Genomic DNA, 19,788 nt, shown 5'->3' on the forward strand with positions numbered 1-19,788 from the left:
TCCCTATTTTTCATAAGGTGAAATTCAATAAAGTATAATTCCATCATTCCTGGCAGAGTCCTCCAGAAATTCACCTCTTCCATTGCTACACGCACCAAACTGAACAATGTTCCAGTAACAGCCTTTTTGTTAGACTCGATGACAGCATTAAGGGAACTTAATAGATTTTCTAAAGTGGTGCTAATAATCTAAGACATCAAGTAGTCCAACTCAAGGCATATAAAACCTCCCCACTTGGTAGACAATAGGAAAATGTCATTTTATTGAATTTCCAAGCTGAATAAAACATTCCAGAGGAAAGTTTTCCACAGAGACTTAGAAAATATCCTTTCTTAAATATGAGAACTGCCTGTTATGCAAGAGAGGAGGAAGTTCACATTTGAAGATTTTATTTTTCTCACTGAAGAAGCTCAGAAAGAAGTACATTTGAAGTTCAAAAGTATTTTCTGTGGCCATAGGAATCTGAGAATTGTAGAACTGAGCAAAAGCCTAATCTTTGGCATCAGCAGCTATTCATTAGTAAGCTTTAGGAAAGTGTGGGTAAGAGAAATAAACGATGTATCAGGAACTCAAAGAATCTACAGCGACACAATTTGCCTTTTTATGTACATCCTGGAGGGAACAATTTATCCTAACAAATGCTGTACTGTCATTTCTGCAAAGTTTAGGAAAGATACTAAAGAGCACGTTGGTATGTTTTTTTTTTCTTCTAATATTATTTATTAGACTCAAGTTGGAGTTAGAAATGGAAAGTAATTATCTTTCTATTTTGGTGTGCATTATTTTTGCTGTTTATTTGTTCTTGCTTTTAATTTTCTTCTGACATCTACATGACATTTCAAAACCAGTGGAGTTATAAATAACTCCTTAGTGCTAGAAAATTATATTTCTAAAATCAGTGATAGAATTGAACTACCATAAAGGATGTCTCCTTTAAAGTGAGTCCAGTGATATATTTTATCTGGCAGTGAATGAAAAATAAAAGCCTTTTAGAGACTGCTGGGGGAAAAGTGCAGATAAAACATTCTACTGCCATTAGTTTGCCATTATCCAGACTGCCAATAGTAAGTGATCAACAGAGAAATATGCTGGACTTGAGCATACTTACAACTGCACTCTTACAAAATGATTTTAAAATACACAAAATCACATCCAAAGACATCGTGACAGTATTTTCTGAAACAATTTGAAAGGCTTTCTGCTTAAGGTGACAGAGTTTCTAACTTTACGTATTAAGAAATAGAGTTTTAGGCAAGGTAAGAGTCAAGACTTGTCAGAGAAAGATTGGGAATCCTGGCTTTTAAAGGCCTTCTTCCTTTTATTTCAGTACAACCAACAGATTTACCATCTTCCTTGTATAAGAACACACCTAATTAAAATTAATAGAACAAGTAGTCCAGGTCATTCACCTCAAGTAAATCCTCACTAACATTGAGCAAGAGTCAGTGAGTATTTCATAGTTCTCTGTTATCAAAAATGGAAGATTGAAGTCTTTATATGTAAGGAAGAACCCTATTTCAAGTGAGGCCCCCTTCTCTTTCAATGATCTCTTGTCAATATTTTTGAAGGGACAGGAATCTGTCATACTAGCCATTTCTTCATTGGGCCAGGATACGAAATCATCATTTTACCCAAAAATTTGGAAGTTCTGATTCTCACTGACTCAATTATACCACTCTTTCTCCTTTATATATCACTGTGGTCCATCCTAATAGCTCACTTTAAGCCACAAAAGTGAACACAATAAAAATGTTAAGGAAGAAAAGAAGAATACCTGTGAAAATGTGAGAAGTATTAGAGAGTCATAGCTTTGTTAATATTTTAGGATGATATAAGCATGAGAGTTAGAAAATGGGTTTTATGTTTCAATTCAACTTACAAATATAAAAAGCATATGTCATATGAAAGTTACTGGACTAATCCTATAAGGGAAGGCAAAGAAAAGGCAAGAATGGGGTCCTGCCTTCCCGAGGTGTACATTGAAGGTGGAAGAAAGGGACATGCAAGTATAATAAAACACATTGGTTAATTTGTATTTTGAGAAAAAAAAATGAACAAAGCACTACTGGAAGAGATATGATAGTGCGATTATTTCCTATTAGGGACACTGAAGCCTGTCTCATCAAAGAAGAGGTTTTGAGCAAGGGTTCCCAAAGACGCAAAGGATTTCAAAAGGTAGCAATGGCAGCAGGGGCCTTCTAGATGAGAGGACAATGTGGCAAAAATACAGAGTGAGGAAAAGCTCAAGGCTCGTTAGAGGATTAAGATGAGTAACATGAAGCAAGGGGCTGAAAGAGCTCAAATATTCTTTGGTCTTACTACAGTGTACCTGCCTTGAAGAGTGAACATTCTTTGTATTAAATGTTTGAACAATTAAAAAAGCACCCAGGATTGTGCTGTGCACAGCCCTAAATCATGGATCCAAGGCCCTAAGCTAAAATCCTGCTCTTACATCAAGGTTCATTGTGTTTCTGGAAAGACCATTGTGGTGAAGAGAACTTGGGCCTGAGATTTTTCAAGGCTGTGTTCATGTCCCATATTAACTGCCTTCTATTGTGATGAGCTCTTGTCTGCTGTTCCTGTCTGCAGTTCACTGCAGCTCATATTCTTTAATTGTAAAATTAAACTCACATGTTCCTAGGGTTCTTTTTGGTCTTTGCTGTCTTTAACATCAGACTTCCTGACTCTGTCTGCAACCCCAGAAAGATGGCTGGTCACTGGACAAGTGGTTCCTGAAGTTCCCTAGACACTTCCATTAGTAACCTAAGGGGAATATTCTCTGTTTCGCTCTTGCTCCACATACCCTTCCTCCAATCGTTTTTTTCTCCCTTTCTCCCATTTTTAATTTTTTTCCTTCCTTCCTTTTTTCTTTCCTTTCTTCTTCTTCCTTTAACCTCTTCCTCTTCTTTCCTTTACCCTTTCTCCTTCCCTCCACTTTCTGTTCCTCCTTCCGTTTATTTCTCGGTTATCTTTTTATCCCTTTCTCCTTCACCTCTTAATCTCCCCTTTCTCGGCCACCCTCTACAGTCTATCTTCTTTCATTCCACAAATGCTCCTGAACTTTTGCCATTTACTGTAACAGGGACAAAATTATGGGGCTTCGAACATCCTTAGGTTACACCCAGTGTAGCAAAGGACAAAGACAGGTGAACTGATAGTTACAGTATGGTGTGGCAAGTCCTGCAATAATGAATAACCCTGAGTGGGCAGCTCGCTCAGTCTTGATATATCAGTGAATTCTGCTCAAAAGAAAAAAAAAAAAACAAACATCTAAACTGGACTTGAAAACCAGGCAAAAGTGCCAGGAGAAGTAGAGGGTGATCCAATCAAAACAAATGGTATGCACAGAGATCCAGATACAAAAGCACTGTATGTTTGTGATTGTACGTATTTCAGCATGGTAAGAGAGGAAAATAAAATACAGGGTCTGGGTTATCAAGGGCTGTATGTGTCATATATACTATAGATCTTATTCTACAGACAAGGGTGTTTCACTGTAAGCAAACGTGTAGGTGCCCTTTATAGAGATAAATCATGCTTTTATTTATGAGTAATGATTGGAAACAGTAAAGTGAAATATGAAGAGACTAGGAAAATTTTGCTGCAGACCAGTAGAAAAACAATGATGGTCAGAACTATAATAGTGACAGGCACAAAAAGATATGTAAAGATATGAGAAACTCTAAGAGAGCTCAAATTGGTGAGATTGAAAATTGACGGCATGTGGAAAAGAGGCGATAAAGAGAGAAGCTTCAATGTTGGATCTACCTTACCACTTTGGGACAATTGGAGGGAAAGTTGAGTCACTCACTTAGGGTATAAGTGGGGGAAAATTAGTTGCAATACCAAAATCATCATGAGAAATATTCCTGGATCATGCCTGCTTTTTTCTGGTATAGTTTATCATATAACATCTGGAGGCAGGAACACATTTGTGTGTGTGTGTGTGCAATTATTTTCCACATTTTTTATTGGTGTATTATAGTTGTACGTATTCACGGGATTTGTTACATATTTGTACAAAAATAAAATATGACAGTGTCATTTGCCCAATATCACTCTCCAGCATTCCCCTGCTCTCTCCCTATCTTCCATCCCTTGGTCCTATTTATGTACTGATCTTCCCGTTTTAAGGAGATCTACCTCCACCTTTGTTTTCCTTTTTCCACTCTAGCTTCTGAATACAAGAGAAAACATACAACCCTTAACCTTCTGAACTTGACTTATTTCCATTAACATGATGATCTCTAGTTCCATCCATTTTCCTACAAATGCCATAATTTAATTATTCTTTATAGCTGAATAAAACTTCATTGTTATATATACTACATTTTCTTTATCCGTACATCTGTTGATGGACACCTGGGCTGGAGGAAGACAGTTCTCTACAGTGGGTAAGAATGCAGGGTTAGGCTTGACACTAGAGGGGACTGAGGTAAAATCCCACCTCAGTGGGATTTTTACTGTGTGATTTTTAAATTGCTACAAACCAGATTTCCTCTTCTGCAAAGGGAAAATGATAATAATACACATCATAAATTGCTCATGAAGATTAAGTAAGCTTGTGTATCTAAAGCATTTATCACATCACCAGGAAACTATAATCAGCCAATACATGTTGGCTGTATTATGATTGATTTGTGGTTCATTGTTTTGTTTTTGTTCTGGAGGAGGAGATGACATTTTGTATAATATTCACTTAACAGAGAGAGATGAGATTTAAGTACTAGTCCTATTTCCCTATTGATCTTGTGAAGAAATCTTGTGTATTTCTCTGGGCCGTTGTTTGCTTCTCTTATTTTTGGCTGTTTCTTCATTATTTAACCAGGGTAATATTACAGATCATGAAGTCCGATAGCAAAGATTGTCTATCAAATATTCACATTTAACAAAGGAAATAAAGAGTTATTGTTAACATTTGCCATATTACAAGGTATGTAATTATTAATTATTTACACTGAAATAAAAAATACTTCTATCACATTTTTCCTGGTTTCACCATTATCAGAAAGAAAAAGTGTTTGTACAAGATGATTCCCTTTTTAATTTTTTTGCTAATTATTTTCTATGAAACTGTTATACACCAAACACTGTTATGATTAAAATTTTATTACTTCAAAATAAGGTTGATCACATTGGAATTTATTTTACCCTCATAATCAGATTCTCTTCTGGGATTTCTATTTGTATTAATGATGTTATAATTCTTTCAGACATGAATTACATATTAAAATTATTATACAAAGTATGTGCTCTGATTATATACATACTAGTTTTACTTTCCAATTGATTTCAAACTTTTCCAGAAGATGTTAGAGACACAAATATTCTCTAACTCAGCTCATGATTTTCTCAGCACCTCGTACTAATGTCCACCTTATAGAAGCTCATGGTGCATTTGCACCTATGAATTACTGGAACAATTGACACTTGGCATAGTGTTGAAAAAAATGAATAAATGAATAAAATATAATATGAGATGATCTTTGAAAATCTCACATTAAATCCTAAATTAGATGTATCTCTGTAGAGAAACAGCCAATTTTTTTTTATAAAAAAAGAGCAAGATCTTATATCTTGCTCCAATCTAATTTTCCAAATACATATGTATTTAGCTCATCTTTTTAATAAGATAGGAATAAAAATCTAATCCCCTGAGATGTCTAATAAGGTTGGTAAAAAGTGTATTTCATCTAGATAATAATGTTCTTCTACTTAATGATTTTAAGAGAGAAAGAACTTAAAAAAGGAAGGGAAATTAATATTCTGAGTTCATTTACTCAATATAAACTACGATCTCTGTAACTTGGAAGTTATTATTGCAAGTTGTGAGGCCATACTAAGCATTTTGATGTATATAACTTAAATAAATAAATAAAATTTAAGTATTCAGATAGTCCATATATGTAAATCAGGTTATACAACCTCAAAGACCATAAAAATTATATTTTGCAAATTAAGTTTCAATTATATATTTTTTATTGTTTATGCCTTTAGCCATCATTTCGCAAAAACATGCAGAACTAAAACAAACAGACTCTTACAAATGAACACATGACTTTCTTTCATATCTTATAAATACAAGGCAATATCTACCATGATTATTTTAGTCTTAATCCCTCAGCCTTATTAAGTCTTCTTGAGTTATTTTGCACCATGTAGTATAGTAAAAACTATAAAATAAAATGCAAAAGTAAAACATTTCAGAATCCTGGCTTAAAAATTCAAGCATATTTTATATTAAAATTAAAGACATTTCCATTTTCAGTGGTAAAACATCTTATTTAGACAAATATTACTAAAGCTTTTCATCTTAATAAATATAACTAAGTAAGTATTGAATGTAGGTCAGTTGCATCTTCAATGTTAAAATATATTAGTAAAAGGAAAATAAATTTGTATAAAATTATAAGTACCACTAATCATAGGCAAAGTAGTTTTTAAAATAATATATCTTAATAGCTTATTACAATTGTTTTTTGTATATTATTTATCTCTATACATGTATAACTTAATGCATTTTGATGAAAAAAAATTTTTGATAGTGATCAACCAAAAATAAATATTCACTGTCTATCATTTATAATTATATATACATATGTGTATGCATAAACTCTTCTATGTAACTGCAGAAGAGATTTGTATGTAACTACAGAAGAGTGTCTAATTCTGAAAAGTATATAAAAAGACAAAGCAGGCAAAATGGTGTGTTGCTGTATATAGTGCAGGAATGATAAGAAAAGAAAAACTGAAAAAATAGAATAGAGAAGCTGTTTTTATTTAAATTTAAATAATATTTTAAACTGATATGCAAAAGCATAAAATTATACATATTTATGGAGCATCATATGATGTTTGGATATATGTATATATGTGTGATGATTAGATCAGGCTGAACATATCTATCCCAAACATTTATCAGTTCTTTGTGGTGATTCAAAATCTTTTATTCTGGAAATTTGAAGTATATAGTCCATTATTGTTATCTATAGTCAACCCTGGGTGCAATAGCATGCCAGAATGTCTTGCTGCTAAGCACCTCTAACTTATACCTGCTGATGAACTTTTCCTCATCCCTTCCTCACATCTGCTTCTCCCAACCTCTGGTATTCACCATTCTACTCTCAACTTCTGTGGAGTTAACTTTTTAGATTCACACATGAGTGAGAAAAGAGAAGAGAACTTGTCTCTTGAAATCACGAAGCACTTGTCTTTCTGTGCCTGGCATATTGCACTTAACATAATGATCTCCAGTTCCACAGGACACCAAAATCTTAATAGGAGACTATTACAGAGTTCAGAATAGGATATCCCAAATTAAAGAATTAATTTATGGCATTATAACTCAACTGGGAAGAGTCATCATGAACATGATTTCCTAAATGCATCCTGTTCATCCCTAGTTCTTAGTAAACACTTTCTAGAGCCAGCAGATCAGATAGGGTCCAAGAACATTAAATCAGTGTAAACTCTCCTAAGTAATTGTTATTTTGGCTCCTAGATTTAGTTTTCTAGTTTATTTAGTAAAGTTAAAAGGACATATGAAGGAGAAATTATGCATACAGTGACCATTTTCTACAAAGTTCACATGAAAGTTAAGATGTATATATGTGAATTAGAAAAATATTGGCAGCTTTGTTTCTTCAACAAACATCTTTTAAGAACCTATTATGTACCATGAAGCAGGCCTTGTAGGATTCTTTAAGCAAGGAGCCATGTTTGTCTTAGTTGTTGCTGTATCCCATATACTTGGCATGTTGACTGTCACATAACAAGTGAATATAATTTGGAAAATAGAGCTGCACAAAATGTACTTACAAAAAATAATGCAATATTGAAAGTGTTCTATAAATATGGAGAAATTACTATGGAAACTCAGGGTTTAGTTTAATTTTTTATTTTTAAGGAAATCTATTTTTAAGCAAATAGATTAATTCCAGTGAAAGAGGGCATGGAAGACTTTTTGGAAGAAGGGGTGTCTTTGAATTGGGACTGAAATTTTAGGTAGAAGTCTGACAGTTCATTATTAGTGTACAGCATCAGGGGAAAATTCAAATGCCTTGAGGAACGAGGTAGCCAACATATATGAGTGAGGCAGACTGTGTAGGAATTGTGGGAGCCCCCAGAAGACAAGACCCACCTACTTGGGAACAACTACTCTATCCACTCTTGCTAATTATTACTTTGTGCAACTGAATACTTCAGGACACCATCACAACCAAGTTTTCAAAAGAAGCTGGAAACCTGGAGTGTTCTGTAAAAGCTCTCCTTTTAACCATCTGCAAGCAATTAAGAACACTTTCAATATTGCATTGTTTTTTGTATGTGCATTTAGTGCAGCTCTATTTTCCAAAATTTTCATTGAATGCTTGTTATGTGCCAGCATGTCAAGTACATGAGATATAGACAACTAAGACAAATGTGGCTCTTTGCTTCAAGGATCCTACAGGGCCTCCTTCTTAGTACATAATAGGTTCTTAACAGATGTTTGTTGAAGAAACAAAGCTGTCAATATTTTTCTAATTCACACATATGCATCTTAACTTTCATTTAATTTATATTGGCTTCATATTTGTGTCTTTGACTTCACTGTCATTCCTGTCCTCATTTAGGAGATAATCCACTTCTCACTCACTTTCAGGAGTGATGGCAGATATTCATTGAAATAGCATGCAAACTCTTTAAGCATTGTTTTCTTTTTCTTTTCTTATTTTATTTTATTTTCTGGTAATGAAGCTTGAACCCAGGGGTGCTTAACCACTGAGCCACATCCCCAGCCCTTATTTATTTATTTATTTATTTATTTATTTATTTAGTTAGTTAGTTATATTTTGAGACAGGGTTTCACTAAATTGCTTAGGGTCTCACTAAGTTGCTCAGGCTGTCTTTGGGATCCTCCTGCCTTTTCCTCCTAAGTCCCTGGGGTTACAAGCATTCACCATTATACCTGGATTTTAGCATTGTTTTCTATGTTATTTATACATTGAAATTGCATCTAATAAGGAGATAGCTCAAGTTTGAAATACTCTATTTTGAATGATGCTGTGGGATAAAATGACTACCCGAGATTTTGCATTTTTTTTTTGCTCTTTTCAGAAATATCAGCTATAATAATATAAGTATCAGAGTATTTTTTTAAATTGTCTTAAAACTTGCAAGAACTTAAAATTTGCTTCCTTTTAAAAAAATTCCTAATAAGCCATTTTGTAACAGAAGGTTGGGTTAGACAAAGACTATGTATTGCAATAAAGAGGACTTTCCCAAATATGATAAATAACACAAAATCTTTTAACCTTGTATTTTGAGCACAAAGGCACCTTTAAGGGTGTCTCCAGTAAGTGCTATATTAACACAGAAGTTTAGTTAATTACAGCCACTATTCTCACGTACCTTAACTGAGTGTGAATACCAAGCAATTTAATAGTGTGCCCCTGAGCATTAATACCTAATGAAATTGGATTCCATGTTTCCTCTAATGAGCTCATTGCTTTTCTAAATATGGTCATTGCAGGTAAATGATCAATAGCCTTGAAACTGACACCACTACTGGATTATTTTGGCAAGGCAGAAAGAGTCTTCTTAAATAAAATAAGAATTTGTGCATATACATGTCAGACCATTTTCTAAATAATATCATATATAACAGGAATGACCATATGTATCAGTAATATTTTGGTGAATGACTTAGACAGTAGAAAAATGTGGACAATCATCTGATTATAGAGCAGTGGCTTCATATCCATAAGATATATCATAAGTTTGGAAACTGGATCCTGTGTGTTTATTAACTGAGAGATTTCAGGGAAAGTAGGCTATGCATAGATCTGATTTCTTTTTTTAAATTTTTTTTGTAGTTGTACACAATAACTTTATTTTATTTTATTTATTTATTTTTATGTGGTGCTGAGGATTGAACCCAGGGCCTTGCATGTGCGAGGTGAGCGCTCTACCACTGAGCCATAACCCCATCCCCTTAGATCTGATTTCTTTTATGGTGTAAGAGTTCAGTACATACCAAGTCTACTGTATTAGTGTCCTCATGCTGCTATAACAAATGACCATCAACTGACATATTAATTAAAAAAACAAACAAACAAAAACAAAAAACCTCTTTCTCTCACACTTCCAGAGACCAGAAGTTTGGAATAAGTGTTGGGAATACTACAGTGTCTCTGAAGCTTTCCCAGGAGAATTTGCTCCCCTTTCCTCCAGCTTCTAGTGGCTGTTGGCATTCCTTGGGCTTGTGGTTAGATATCTCCAATCTGTGTCTGTGGTCACAATGACTCTTTCTCTTCTGTCTCTGTCTCTCCTTTATGTGTATTTTAAAAGGATTCTTGTCAGTAGTTTAGAACCTATCTGCATGATCTCCTTACCTCAAAATCCTTAATTATATCTGCAAATACCCTTTTTCCAAATTGTCATATTCATAGGTTCTAGGGATTAGGATGTGGACATATCTTTTTGAGGATCACCATTCTCCCATCCTATTCTCCTCTCTCTCTTTAATTATTGTTTGTAAGGCTGAGCACAACCACTATGTAAGTCATTGCGAGGACTGAGTGCTTTACTGCTATTTTACTTTATGGAATAAATAATTTCCATTGTGTATGTATTTACAGATTTTGAATACTTACAACCACCATCTCATTATCTGCCTTATACAGATAAGGAAATTGAAATTCAAAAAAAGTAAGATCATGCCCATGGTTATAACAGTTATTAAAAATGTCTTTATATTTAAGGTTTGTGCATATGTAAATTTAGATATTCACGTCTTCTTTAGAAATCAATGTGTTAGATTTCACAAGATGGATTTTCTGCATCAGATTTTTTGGACTCTGTGTTTCTCCCTGTCAGATAACCTTCCATAAAATCGTGAACATTACTTCCAGATTTAACCTTAGAAACAGCGAGGTTTTGAAGAATAACAGCTGTGGGCATGAGATTCAAGTTAGAGCTTATTTCATCCAAAGCTATCTTCCAGTATCCAATTCTGGAATACTTTATCCTGAAACAGATTTGGGGTTTCTTTTTTTAAATGAGCCTTAAATACAGCATGGTGCTTAAGAACACACACACATACGGCTATATGTAAGTCCTCTCATCCTTCATTTATGGACTATTCTTGTGTCTCCAGTCCTTATTTATAAAATGGGTGATAACAGTGTCTCATGAGGTCCTCAAAGGAATAAATGAATTAATACTGTGCTTAAATAATAACTGTTGCAAAGTATACGACAATGCATAACCATTATTATCAATTCTAAGTATTTTATAAGTAAAGCAATAGTAGAGGTACCACATTCAAAATTGTGATGGAGTTGTAAGCTGGATAGTTTTATTTGGCCCCAAACAGAATTTCAAAGCAGAACTTGAGCTGAGAGTTTCCCGATTCATGGGATTCTTAATATTTGATTCCCTTTTGTAAAGCAAAATGTTTTTATGCCCCTTTCCTTTTATGTTTTTATTTCCCTTTAAATTGGTGGGGTCCCAATTTAACATCTCTTCCTTTACATTTCTTCCCCACCTTACTCTACTATTTATTCTTTCTTGGGGAAAATTTTAAGTTTTAATTTTCCAAGATAATTCTTAAACTTTAGTATTTCCCAGGTTTCCTAAGTAATGTGAATTCATAAATGAGTCTGAAGACACAATCATATTAGCTCCACGTCATAAGCATGAGCTTTGCCAAGAATACCTGAAACTATCTTCTGTTGGCATGTTTACAGTTGTAAAACGTCTACTGTGACTCAGAGCTTATGGATTAAGGATGGGAAAATTCAGAACACTGGTACCCTTTAGCTCTAAGTGGACTTGTGTCATCGGCACATCATTTCCAACTAAATATGGTTTACTGCTGTCAAATGGGATGAACTTAATGCTCAGTTTGTTTATATACACATCGCAGCTCAAATATTTATAATATGCCAGTAGAACAGGGAGGAAAATGACTTGGAGCTTTCAGTCATTTATTTGTGTCTTTTCATCTATTGGCTTTCTTTGCTAATTTTAAATTTATGAACCTCATAAAATTATAACACCTTTTTTTCATGAAACTCACTGTTCATTTCATAATGAAGAAAAATTAATGTTTGTTTCTCATAGACTCCAGACATGAACAGTTATCATCTATGATTGTATAGACTTTTTTTTTTTTATTAGCAAATGTCAGCACAGGGAAGTGGGATGTATTTTCTCCATGTGAAGCCATCACTCAGTGATGGAACTAGCCATAGATACTTGAATACATTTAGTTCTGATTTTGTCCCCCTGAGCCATGACTTATTTCTTCACACCACCTCAATCAGGAAGTGGTTTCATTTCCTGGTTCAGAAAGCTTTTCACTGTCAGCACTTAAGAGAAGATATTCCAAAATGCATTGTTTGCTGTAAATGAAATTCTGATCACGTTCACGACCGCAGTGCCTTGCTCTCAGACACAACACCAGGGGGGTCTCTTTCTCTGATGAAGTGAAAGTGAAGGGTGTCTGCCTCATTTCATAAGGTGTCTTCTCCAATATCCAGGTGAGCACAAAGTGCCGAGGCCTCTGGTGGGAGTGTGTCACAAATGCCTTCGACGGGATTCGCACCTGTGATGAGTATGACTCTATATATGCAGAGCACCCCTGTACGTATGCCTCGATGCCCTGCTTGCCAACAAAGGAATGCCATGGGAAATGGGGCTCCCATATCCATTGCCTGTTTTGATTTCTGTAGTACTAGATTAAAGTCCTGTCCAGTTAGAGATGTTTCTATTAGAAATACTTTTATTTCTGAAATGGGTATTGAAACACATTTTAGCACATTTTATCTTTTCCCATATATTTGTAAATTCCTTGAGTGTAAAATATCATCTCTGCTAGTGCCTCATATCCAGTAGGCTTGCAGTAAAATGCTTTTTTAATTGAAATGAGTCTTTTTGTACTGTGTTTTTATGATTAGAATTGACAAGTTAGATGAATAACATTTCAGAAATGTCTTTTCAGCGAGGACTTTTTTTTCAAATAGGAAGTTTGCATTTATTTTAATCAGATTTGCTAAGACAGAAGTGGAGATAGAGAGGCAAAGACAGGAGGAGGTAAATAGTCAAAGGCAGACACACAGAATGTAGGGATCAGAGGATAAAAAATCAACACCAGTGGCACATTACTGGCAGCACATGAGAGCCAGTGTCTTCAACTTCTTTACTTTCAGCTTTAAATCCTAGTTGGGTATTAGCAAGGCCCATGTTACTATAAATAAGGAGATCTCTTAAATTATAAAATCTTATTGTTGATTCTTTCAATCCTTCTTTATTATTTAAGACATTGAGCTGTGCCAAGAAATACCAGTTCTGTTATTAAAGCAAAGTGGTTTTAGTCCCACTCAAAGCAAATGGTGGGTGATGGCGCCACATGGCAACTTCTTTTCTTAAGATAAATGAGAAGTCGAGTGTTGGAATGTGACATTTCCCCTGGACAGCTGTCTCAGTCCAAGGAAAAGCACTTAGAGCTCTTTACCTGCTATTTAGGAGTTACGTCCCTGAAACATTTTTAATATAATGCAGAATGTTAAAGCACTTTTACTAATTTTTTGTTTAAAAGTCTTTTTAATTCTTTCCATTTTCCCCTCACCATACTACCTATAAAGAAGCATGATTTGGGAATGGAAATTCATGTTGGGCACTCAGTACATAGCCAGAGCTGAGAAGAAAAACAAACGATTAAACAGTTCAAAAATTGAAGAACTATTATGTACATTTATTCAAGAGAAAAAAAATCACTGTAAGCCCACTATACAGAGAAAACCTCTGCTTACAAATATGTTCCTCTTAAATATTTTGATTATCCCATCTCACATGTTTCCTTTTGTTCTTATTATTTTCAAATAATAAAGACCCAGACTACTTTTGAATTTTATGAAAAAAAATAAGGATATACAGGTCCAGTCCTTTAAAAAATTTCTTTCATATGTTTAAAGACAACAGAGATGAAAATCTATTCTAGAAGAATAACATATCAAAACCCTGTACATTAGGATGTTTCTTATGAGGAAGTAAAATTTCATTTTTAGTTTTGCTATTTTTATACAACCACAGTTAGAAAACTTTCCATTGCCTTCCTACTGTGTCTGACCCTAGGTGTTTCGCAGAGCTCCTATTGATAAAGATAATTTGAGATGCTTCTCCATGAACAAATTGGCATATTAGCTCCATTCTGATAGCTGAGTCCCACATGATACCAAAAACATTCCTCATCCGCTTGCATGAGCAATTTGCTTGCTGGGCTGCCCTTCTGGAACCAAGCTGACCATGTAACCAATGGGCTATCCTGTTGGCAGGAGTCTTGGAGCTCCAAGGAGGCCCTACATGTAGGGAAAAGGGTGGGAAGAAGAAACCAGAGCCCATGAGGGTCTGCATGAGTGCAGACTACTCCATCCCAATGGTGCTGCTGGCCCCAGGTAGTCCCAGGCTCAAAAGTGGAATGAGACAATGTCAAAGGAGGCCCTCCAAAATACTCCTTGGCCTGGAACACTGAATGAGAGACCACTTGTACATGCCATTTGAAATAAATAGGATATGCTGAGAAAAAGAAAATAAAAAGAAAAAGAAAGAAAGAAAAAGAAAAAAACCTGATGTCATTTATTTAGTTTTACATTTTTCTTTTCCCTCAATTTCTAGAAAAATGAGCCTCATATTTGGAATATTTAATTTTTTTGAAATAATGCCAACTTTTGAGATATTACAAATTAAATTCTAAAAACAAATGTATATTCATACATATTAATAAGATAAGCATATATAGTATGTTCTCCTACAAATAAGGTAGAGGAGGATTTTATGCTTTGACTTCTTTTCTCAGATACATTACAGAGATATTTTCTCATTTTAAATAAGGAAAAAAAAAATGGCTGCATTTCTTGCAAGCAACAAATAACTAAATGTGCCCTAATTTTACCTCATCATTGAGAAGAAAATATTTAAAAGACAAGGATACCTCAGATCACTATGAAAATAAAATATAATTACTGTGAAAGGAATAAATTTTGTTACCCTTGTGTATCCATTAACATGGTTGTAATTCCAACTTCATGTAATTAACTCTCCCTTTGTGATATAACTTCCTTGCTGTTAATGTAGCATAACTGTCACTCAGAACTTATGAGTCTTTTCCAAAAGGTGACAGCAGCTGCTCTGCTTCTATTTACCTGAGCCTTTCTTTCCTGTTCTACATTCTTATTCCCTGTAGCTTTAAAATATGCTTATTTGACAGTGCAGAACTCAAGGGTTAATGTGGAGTTTTGGCCAAGAAGGGACATGATATGAAGGGCTGAAAGAGAACATGATCTGGCTTCCAGAGATGGTCTTCTATTTAATAGCAGAAATGAATTCTGCTTTCTAAAGGTCTTCTCATGGTTCCCACCAGTCTGAATTGGCAAGAGGAGTCTTAAAATATTTTAGCTTATATTCATGTGCAAAATTCTAACAATTATTTTAAACATTTCAAGAAAATGTCAAAAACTATGGAGATCATTTATTAATTTATTCATCCAGTATTTATTGGGTGACTGCCACAGAGAAAATATTCTACCTTCAATTTAGCATTCAGCTATAACACTCCAGAGCAGGAAGCGAAAAGAAAAACATTTTCTTAGTCCCCACTATCTACCAGGATGCAATCTGCTAAAATGCCAGCAAAACTAAGTAATAACAATTTATAATGGCAATAAGTTCAGACTCTTTTTGAATTTTATGAAAAAATTAAGGATATTCATAACCAAGTTTATACAAATGCCAAATCTGATTTCTATCATTGGGTTTGTACCAATGTATATGATTGTCTGGCTTTTTTATGTTGTTGTTGTTGTTTTTAATGTACCTCTGTGAGTTAACATGTCTCTTCCTCTGACTACTGTAACCACATGCCCTGTCATCCAGTGAAGCTGGTGGTCACGCGAGCGTTGATGATTACTGCAGACATCCTAGCTGGATTTGGATTTGTCACCCTGCTCCTTGGTCTTGACTGTGTGAAATTCCTCCCTGATGAGCCATACATTAAAATGCGCATCTGCTTTGTTGCTGGAACAACATTACTAATAGCAGGTACTGGATGGGATTAGCAACAGGGGTAGAGATACTCACTCAAGGACAGCACCCTTTCCTGTTCTGGAGTGCTTTATTTTAGGGTCATATGTTGCTTGCTTTACTAGATTGAAGGAATAGCAAGCATACCTACCAGCCCTGCTTCCTACCTTTGGAATCACATAGTTAATATTCCAAGATAAGGTATGGCAAAGTTTCCCAACTAATTTTTAGCCAGTTAAAAAGTTATATAATGCTTTATTTCTTAAAAATAATTTCTTTTGTAATTATTCCTAAAGTTGGATCCTAAAGTCAAGTTCCAAGCTGTCACCTTCTACTTATGCCTCACCAATTTTTTAATGTAATTAATGAATTGTCCCAAGTCCTATGTTACATTTTCTTCATATGCCAACCCACTTGATCATAAATAAACAGATTGTATTTTTCGCTTACTTAACAAGCATATGAAGAAATGGAGTTCTGAAAGCTAATAAATCAAGTGTAAATAATAAACTAGAAGTCCATGAGTACTTTTAAAACAGTGTGTTTGGGGCTGGGGATGTGGCTCAAGCGGTAGCCCGCTCGCCTGGCATGCGCGGGCACTGGGTTCGATCCTCAGCACCACATAAAAATAAAATAAAGATGTTGTGTCCACCAAAAACTAAAAAATAAATATTAAAAAATTTCTCTTTCTCTCTTTTAAAAAAAAATCAGTGTGTTTAATGGCATAGCAAAATTGATATTTCACTCAGATCTATGCTCAAATTCAAAGTGTAGTACTCTATCATGACATAATGTATTTTTTGAGTCTTCATGCAAGTTGGGAAGAGATATATTATTGAAGGAATCAAAGTACTGGAAGACTGTGAACCAGAAGGGCATTTTAAATGGTAGCAGCAAAAATTTAGCAAGCAGTTATGTGAGAACCTGAGCAGGTAGTGTGAAGTAGTAAATGGGTAGGGAATTTGGAACTAAAGATACCTGGGATATATCTTCATGTCATGTCATTTCCATATCTGCAAAACATGGTAAAGCTGGGATAGTGATATCTACCCTGAATTGCTACCGTGAATTTTCAGCCAGGTACAGTGGCAGGTGACTTTAATCCCAGATACTTAGGACATCACAGCAGGAGGATTGCACATTCAAGCCTGAGCAACAGCTGGCCTTGAGTTTGTGCTCCTCTTGACTCTGCCTCCCTAGTGTCTGGAATTACAGTTGTGCCTCACCATGCATGGCAAAATTAAATTTAAAAAAAATAAATGAGTCAGTGAAAAAAAATCCAGTAGGAATTACTGAAGTAATGACTAAAGTAAATGCCCAGGTATGACTAAATCTTTGAAACCACTATTCAGAATGACAATGCTATACACACATGTTTTTAAAAGTCTATTATCTGTTTTGAAGTTTGAAAAAGATATTTCCAAATTAACATAGAGGTAACAATATTATAGAAAACATGTAGTTGTTCGTAATTTTTTTTTTTAGGTTATATAGTCATGATTTGATCCTTCTTAAATTATTTGCATTAATCATCTAGAAGAATTAAACAAAAATGGTGATTTAAACAAACATAGAAGTCTTCTCAGGGGCAAAGTGGAAAGATTTAGAAATTCTAAAAGCACCCTTTTACAGTGAAAAAAGGGTGTTTCCCAGCTTAATACCTTTCTTTCTTGCACCTAGGCCTCAACATATAACTTACACACCTTTAAAGGAAGGGAACCTTGGAAGGCTTCATTTCAAACCTGACAATTGTCAGAGAGGCTAAATGATGGGAATTCAATTTTACTTAAAGGAAGTAATGTTTGTTTATTCTTATATGGTATGGAGATGATAGATAAGGATTTACTTAAAAATAAAGACAATTTTTACTTCATATTTTTGTTTTTGACCCCAACACATTACAAGGACTATAATTACAACATAAATGACTTCATATACAGTTGGCATTACTGGGAGCGGTGGTGCATGCCTGTAATCCCAGCGGTTCAGGAGGCTGAGGCAGGAGGATCGCGAGTTCAAAGCCAGTCTCAGCCAAAAAAGCGAGCCGCTGAACAACTCAGTGAGACCATTTCTCTAAATAAAATAGAAAACAGGGCTGGGGATGTGGTTCAGTGGCCGAGTACTCCTGAGTTTAATCCCTGGTACCCCTTTCCCCCTAAAAAAATATTAAACACAGTTGGCATTTGGTGCTGACTATGTAGCTGGCATGGCTTCAGTCATGGGTTAGGGACTTAATGACTTACTTGCAACATGCTCTATATTATCTTACAATCCTCTTTCATTCAGGTGCTCCAGGAATCATTGGCTCTGTGTGGTATGCTGTTGATGTTTATGTGGAACGTTCTTCTCTGATTTTTCACAATATATTCCTTGGTATCCAATATAAATTTGGTTGGTCCTGTTGGCTTGGAATGGCTGGGTCTCTGGGCTGCTTTTTAGCTGGAGCTGTCCTCACCTGCTGCCTATACCTCTTTAAAGGTAAGGATGAAATAAAATAGCACACTTCCTTGCCTCCACTACTATCCTTCCCAACCCCAGAGAAATACATCTCATTTACTTATATTGGTACTTATTTACACTCTTACCTATTACCATTAAAAATTCCATGTGTTCAATGACAATTGACTTGTAATACGTAAGCTTTATTGCTCAAACACAAAAATATAGAGTATATGTTCTTCAATACTGAAGAGAACTGAGAGGCAGCAAAATAATTGTTAAAGAAATTGATGTGTTACATTTTGTTTTTAAAAAGCACAGTATTCAAACAGAAAATTCCTTTCTGCATCTGAAAAAAAGTAAATTCCTCAGCTTAATTTTAAATTTAAAAAATAACTTTCAGGATGAAAATGTTATATTTTCCCCTAGGGTTTTTTCTAGGATTCCTAGATGATTCCTACTAAGAAGTATAAGTCTTGTTCCTTTGGGGATGAGGAGTGGGGGTGGGGGCGGGGGGTGGTAGGAACAAACATAAAATGACATCATTTTTTCTTTTTCCAAAGTTTACTGAATCACACTTACTGTTTTCAAACAGATGTTGGGCCTAAGAGAAACTATCCTTATTCCATGAGGAAACCCTATTCAACGACAGGTGTTTCCTTGGCCAAGTCCTATGGGGCCCCTCGGACAGAGACTGCCAAAATGTATGCTGTGGACACAAGAGTGTAAAGTGCCACGTTATCAGTCTGTTTGTGTTATTTAATTAATTAATCAATACGTTCAAATTAATAAAATAGTGGCTCAATCCTGGGACAGTTATTTACACTTCATATTCAATTAAATTAATGGCTAGCTTAATCAAAAGTTCTGATTCTACCATCACTCCTGTTTCTCTTTCTACTCTCTACATACACTTTCCCTATGTTTTAAGGTAAGGTTGCTAGAATGTGGAGATGTTTGTTCCTGATTTCTATATTGCTACTAGACATGACCACATGGTGATAATAAAACATAAAGCAATCTTCAAAAGTGGTTGAGATTCTAATCTTTGGAAGTTCTGACAAGCTTTGTCTTTCGGGTCACTTTTTGTGTTCTCAAGGAGGACTGTGTTACTTGATAACTTTGAGGAATTTTTTTTTTTTTCTGAATTTAGGCTTGTATTTCAAAGTTTAACATTGCTTTGACTTAGCTAAAATAGAAAGAAGCATCATCTGATATACCAGCCACCAGTGGGAGTTAAAGATAAGAAGTCCCTCCACCACATTCTAAATGTCAAAGGCAAGTACT

At 34.9% G+C, this 19,788-nt stretch overlaps 1 protein-coding gene across 8 annotated transcripts in view; it reads left to right on the forward strand.

Annotated features, from left to right (window-relative positions):
• Positions 1–19,530, forward strand: part of Cldn16 (claudin 16) — a 97,205-nt gene extending 77,675 nt beyond the window's left edge. For all 8 annotated transcript variants that reach the window (XM_015499997.2, XM_048804072.1, XM_015499996.2 and 5 more), the window contains 4 exons: positions 12,525–12,627; positions 15,916–16,080; positions 18,349–18,540; positions 19,097–19,530. In XM_015499997.2, coding sequence (XP_015355483.1) covers positions 12,525–12,627; positions 15,916–16,080; positions 18,349–18,540; positions 19,097–19,230 — 594 coding nt within the window. In that variant the 3' untranslated portion in view covers positions 19,231–19,530. The remainder of the gene's footprint in view (positions 1–12,524; positions 12,628–15,915; positions 16,081–18,348; positions 18,541–19,096) is intronic.
• The last annotated feature ends 258 nt before the right edge of the window (positions 19,531–19,788 follow it).

This window comes from Marmota marmota, unplaced genomic scaffold (genome assembly GCF_001458135.2).
Source record: "Marmota marmota marmota unplaced genomic scaffold, marMar, whole genome shotgun sequence".
NCBI classification, from domain to species: Eukaryota; Metazoa; Chordata; class Mammalia; order Rodentia; family Sciuridae; genus Marmota; species Marmota marmota.